Genomic DNA, 5191 nt, shown 5'->3' with positions numbered 1-5191 from the left:
GATGGTATGGTCACGCAATTCGCGCTAACGAGGATTCGCTGGCCAAGATTGACCTGGACATCGAAGTCAATGGTAAACGACCAAAAGGTCGGGCGAATCAAGGGTGGCTTGATACAATGGATGTGGATTCGAAAGCCTCGCCACTCCAACAAGATCGGCCTTTTGATAGAACAAAATGGCGCAACTGATCATAGCGAGCCAACCTTGCTTGTGAACGGGTCAAAAGCTAAACCAAACGAAGAATATTGACTAAAACCTGTGAGAGTAGCGGGCGGGAGGAGCCAACAAAATCTATCTAAAGCACCCCGCACTAGGAGTTAGTACAAAACGCCCCATTTATGATTATTACAATTTCCCTCATTTCTTCAACCTACATAGGTATTGGGATCTCCAGCTGCAGTGCAACATCAAATGATGAAATGCTTGCGGGTACCAGGCTGACAATCAGGTAAGGGACTAGTCAAAAACCGTAAACGATTTTCTCAAAATAACTTTTTATTTTATTGATAGTTCCTATAATCACAATATCGGTATTGTAACGACACCCACTCGTTACCCAGAAAGCAGCTCTGCTACTTGTTCCGGTGTCTTAGAGAAAAATGATTCTGGACTCTCATAACCACTTTCGGGATCATGAATCCGTTCGTAAATTTGCTTATAAATAGTAATAATGACATTAAATGAACGTTTCTGCACCGTGGAGCGATGCGTGCTGCTCAAAAGCAAGTTAATCTGTGGCAAAAGCAACACATCGGGCATTTCCAGGAAAGCATCCATTTTATTCATAAAGATCTTCAATAAATTCGCTTCAATCCGCGCCTGGCTGTTCTGTAAAATTGTGTAGATCGGTCCCAGGTTCAAGTTGGCCACCAGTGACGAAGCCTGTTCTGATGTCAGAGTGTCTATTTGCGCATCAGACTGCGCTTGTAGTCTCTCCATTCGTTCGTCCATGAATTCGAACATGGCGAGGGTCGTTTGCATGTGATATAAGCAATTGAGCATGTACACAGCCATGTCGATTGTGGGCAAGTGTGAAGCTGACTCGGTAACGGATTGAAGTAGTGGATCGATAACGCAGGAGACGATTTTTGTGATGTCTGATTGGCGGCCCTCCACCATACTGGCAACTGACAAAATTTCTTTGAGGATATTCAAAAGCTTTCCGACGCTTGGTGGTGGAACGAGATCCCGTTGCGGGGGATCTAAACCCATTGATTGCGTCGTTGGGCGTTGCAGAATACTTCGGACTTGAGCCGAAAGGGCGTTGAGGTAGGATTGCTCGCTGTGGCCTCTAAGCTCGATCAGGCATTGTTCTAAGTTTCCTCCCTTCACGACCTGCAATAAAAGATTCATTTAAGATGATAACTGCCACCAAATTGCAGTATAAATTCGTACATAATTAATGATATTTTGATAGAACCGCAGCAAGTTCGATATCGCGAAAAGGATAATTGTGTCCTTTTCGGAATTGAGGATGGTTTCCACTCTGATTTTTAAAGGATGACAAACTCCATCAGCAATGTTCGCTAGCGCGTTTTGGATTTGTTCGGAAAGGTCTGTAAATCGAGATATTTTCAAAATTTTGTTTAAAGAAAGCAAACAAATTTGTTACGAACCATTTTTGTCACAAAGCTTGATCAGAAGCAATAGATTTTCCTTTTCCGTAGGGATGGCCTGATGCAGCCACGCAAACATGTCCCCAATGTATCGCTTGGGGTCGTGAGCGTGCATTTCGATTGGTTTTGGATTCCCCCCTGGTCCGCCGACCGTAAGAGCGTCAATGAATGATCGAACCAGCACCGAACGACGAGCAGTTGCGTATTCATCAATCACATACCTTCAAAAATACTCCAAGAAATTAAGGTGGGCGATTTGTTATAAGAAGGGCATCATGTACTTGAATAAAACGGGACGATCCTGCAACCGGCTCATCGCTTGCACAACCAACGACCCAACATCGTGAGAGTCAATATTCCGGCAATGGCTCTGCGTCCATCGATACAATCGCTCTAAAGCCCCTTCCTGGTGCAGCGTCATTTCCTCCATAATATCCAATGCAGCCGTTTGGTACCCACTTTGCATTAGTATCCGACAATCAGCGTGAATGGATTGAACTCGGTCCAAAACTGTGAAAAAATCAGGCGTGATTGGCGCATCCTTCACGGCTCCGTACAGCGTCTGATGTTCGGCTACACTTAGCTGGAATCGTGACAAAAATGCGCCGGCTATTTGCTGGTCAATTTGCAGTTTATTACTCTCCGCTTGAAGTGAATTTGTTTGTTGGATCAAATCGTGAGTGAGAGCCTGCGAGCTTCGCAAGTTCTCCTTCATTGAATTCACTGACTTCGCCATTGCATCAATCTCGTTGCATATGGAGTCCAGCGAGAGTTTCACTTCACGAAATGACTCCAGGAAGTTCTCATTGATGGCGACGCTGCGCTTTTCAATTTGACTACGTAGATTTCGTCGGGTTTGTAAGGTGTTTTCCGTGAAAAATGTTGAGAGGTCGGACAAGGCTTCGAGGGTGTCCTGGAATTTGCCGGCTTTTGCAGGATATCTTTAATTTTGAGCTGTTGTACTATACCTTATCTGTATCCAGGCGGGTTTCAAGTATTTTATTTAAACGTTTCTGGATCGGGTCATTTTCAGATGTAGCAGGTTCCTTCATTTTTCTGATAGAAAATATTCACGGACTAGCAAATATCTGGGAATGTTTTGGGAATTGCTATGTTGACACACGGAAAATGAAACGTCAACACCACCTTCCAATTGGAATGTTGACAGCTGGAATGTATTCAGCAGTTCCCGAAGGCGGGAAATTTATTAGCTGAGGAAGAAATTTGAAACTCTTGATCTTAGATATGAAATTGTTGGATGTCTTCTGAAAAGTTCTTTAATTTGTTTTCCTGATTATAGTTTGTTAATTATTATTTAACTTGCTTTTATTTTCTCCACTTAAAGTCAAAGACAAATAGTCATTTTTGAGGTGAATTATTGAAATTCATTAAATTTTCAATTTTGAAACTATCTAATGATTTCAGAAGTGTATTCCGCATTACGAAAGAGCTTGCAAATCGTTCGATGGCCCTGTAAAGGACTTTAACGGTCGGCTTCTCATCCACAATGATGAGCAGCTGAAGAGTTGGGAGGAAAACTTCACCACAGTTCGTAACCGTATCATATCCGGTCAAGTCCCTCCTCTTGTGGATGAAATGGCTAGTCACCGAAACATGCTCTCAAACGGAGTTGATGGTTGATGGTCTCTCCGCAGAGTTACTCATCGCTGCAGTTACCATTTCCACCCGTACGGAAAACTTGCGAATCCGAGACCTTACCCAGAGAATGCACGAAGGGCATTTGGAGGGGAATTTGCGTACTCTCTGCCGTCGCAAAGGTAATAGCTAAAATAATCCTGGAAGACATCAAAGAACATCTCGAAAACTTGATCGACAGAGAGCAGCCTGAGGTGAAATATATTTTGAGCAAAATATGCACAAATTTCAATATGGAGTGAAATAACCTTAATACGAGTATTCAAAGATTCGGCAGGTGATATTTCATTTTTGCGTTTTCTTTTTACATGGAATTAAATCTCAAAGCGCAAAGTATGTATTCTAACTAGAAATCATAATATATTAGGCAAACTGTTTGTTACAATTTTGGTGTGAAATAAAGTTGTATTGGGATTTAATGGGTATTATGAAGCCGCAGCCACATTGGACAGGATTATCCTAGAACAATCTAGATAGGTAATATTAATAACTCATAATAAAGTCGTCTGCCGAATGTTAAGTAGTCAGTAGTATCCTTACTTCCTTCAGGAGTAAATAATATTTGTTGATATTCCTCCTCGAATGAACGCCTAGAACATTCACGGTGAAGTAGTAAAGTTTAATTTTGCGGAATAAATTAATGTAATTTTGTTGCATATGAGGAAGTACCGAATCAACAGAAAAATATGAAAACGCATATTAATTTAGTGAAATTTCCTGACTACCTAAGGAAGGTTGTGGATGAGAAATCTGTTGTGCAGATGAACTAGCAATCCATAGTGGTACAGGATCATCTAAGATGAATAATGAAGCTCCAAGAAAACGTCCGTCCAAACTTTAGACTCATTTACCTGCTGGTAAGCTATGCATGCGCATCGTCAATGAATTTTGTGCCGCGAATTTTAAGGTTTGTAGTGTTAGTCGATGATTCCGGGATGTGGGGGGAACCTAGACTTCAGCACCTCTATTTATTATGTAGTGGTGTTGGCCCAAGGGTTCATAAATTCTTAGGCGGCGTGGTGTTGCACTTCAGGTAGTCGTCGCCAGAGTCCTCGGCAAGTCTATCTTTTCAGCGAAGAAGTGCAGGGGATCTCACTTTTTGTGGCCTTTCTCACAAACCTTCGGTGATACCAGCATTCTTCCGCATTTGTTGAGGGTCACGAGGACCCACTACCCGATCAGCCTTAGGCACCAACTGTCAATCAAATCAACGGCGCGTTGTATATTTCTACAAGATCTCGGCATTCGCTCATATTGGCAGATTTTGCAGTTCGCATAGTAGTGAGTCCGTCAACGTACTCCACAAAAGCGACGATAGCACACCTCCGTGAAAGTAGCCTTCCGTTGCTTCTGTTTCTATCTAGAAACCAAAGAGTGAAGAGCAGACTTACATGACTTTTCACGCCGGTAAGCCCGTCGATTTTCATTTAGTAGGTGCGACCTCAGCAGCTTCTTGTGAATGTTAGGCTGAAACAGTCTCTCTTATAGTTTAAGTTGATTTGTCTGAAGTTGTCAGAGCAAGACATCATAGAAAAATATTTTCTGGAAGTTTCTCTAAGTCCTCTATATCCTCCTTTAGCATCGCCGGGTAGATTCCATCCATGCTAGGTGTGTCGAAGCGTTTAAAGGACATTATAACAGCTCCCGCTTTTTCATTGGTAACCACTGCTATTGCAGTGTTTCAATTCCGCATTTGTGTTGAAAGGTTTGCAGAAACCGCCAATTCTCCAACTGCCACTTCTGTCAGCTGTGGTCACTGAATGGTGTGCTTCCAAGAGAGTCTGTACAGACCTAGAACTATGGAGTTCGTAAACGTTTCATTTCCTAGTCGGCTAGAGAACAGCATTTTAATGCTAAGAAGTTCACTGACCTTTACCCACTCCGTTTTCCTAGAATTTCGTCTTTGTATTAAAGTCTGT

At 42.4% G+C, this 5191-nt stretch overlaps 1 protein-coding gene across 1 annotated transcript; it reads right to left on the bottom strand.

The window, feature by feature from the left end:
* Positions 1-477: 477 nt before the first annotated feature.
* LOC119646231 (conserved oligomeric Golgi complex subunit 6) lies at positions 478-2740 on the bottom strand. The gene is made up of 5 exons (XM_038046621.1): positions 2585-2740; positions 1898-2529; positions 1617-1837; positions 1396-1556; positions 478-1335 (listed from the first exon to the last, which is right to left on the bottom strand). The coding sequence occupies exons 1-5, from the start codon at positions 2666-2668 to the stop codon at positions 553-555; spliced, it is 1881 nt and encodes a 626-aa protein (XP_037902549.1). The 5' UTR covers positions 2669-2740; the 3' UTR covers positions 478-552.
* Positions 2741-5191: the final 2451 nt, after the last annotated feature.

The sequence above is a fragment of the Hermetia illucens genome, chromosome 1 (genome assembly GCF_905115235.1).
Source record: "Hermetia illucens chromosome 1, iHerIll2.2.curated.20191125, whole genome shotgun sequence".
NCBI lineage: Eukaryota > Metazoa > Arthropoda > Insecta > Diptera > Stratiomyidae > Hermetia > Hermetia illucens.
The sequence above is the reverse complement of the archived record's forward strand: the minus strand, read 5'-3'. Positions and strand labels throughout refer to the sequence as shown.

Excerpts from the sequence above, each read along its gene's own strand:
- LOC119646231 (XM_038046621.1), bottom strand. The coding sequence starts at position 2,668 with ATGAAGGAACCTGCTACATCTGAAAATGACCCGATCCAGAAACGTTTA. Across the intron at positions 2,530-2,584 it reads CCCGCCTGGATACAGATAAG|GACACCCTCGAAGCCTTGTC; the intron begins GTATAGTACAAC and ends GGCAAATTCCAG. Across the intron at positions 1,557-1,616 it reads CAAGCTTTGTGACAAAAATG|ACCTTTCCGAACAAATCCAA; the intron begins GTTCGTAACAAA and ends CTCGATTTACAG.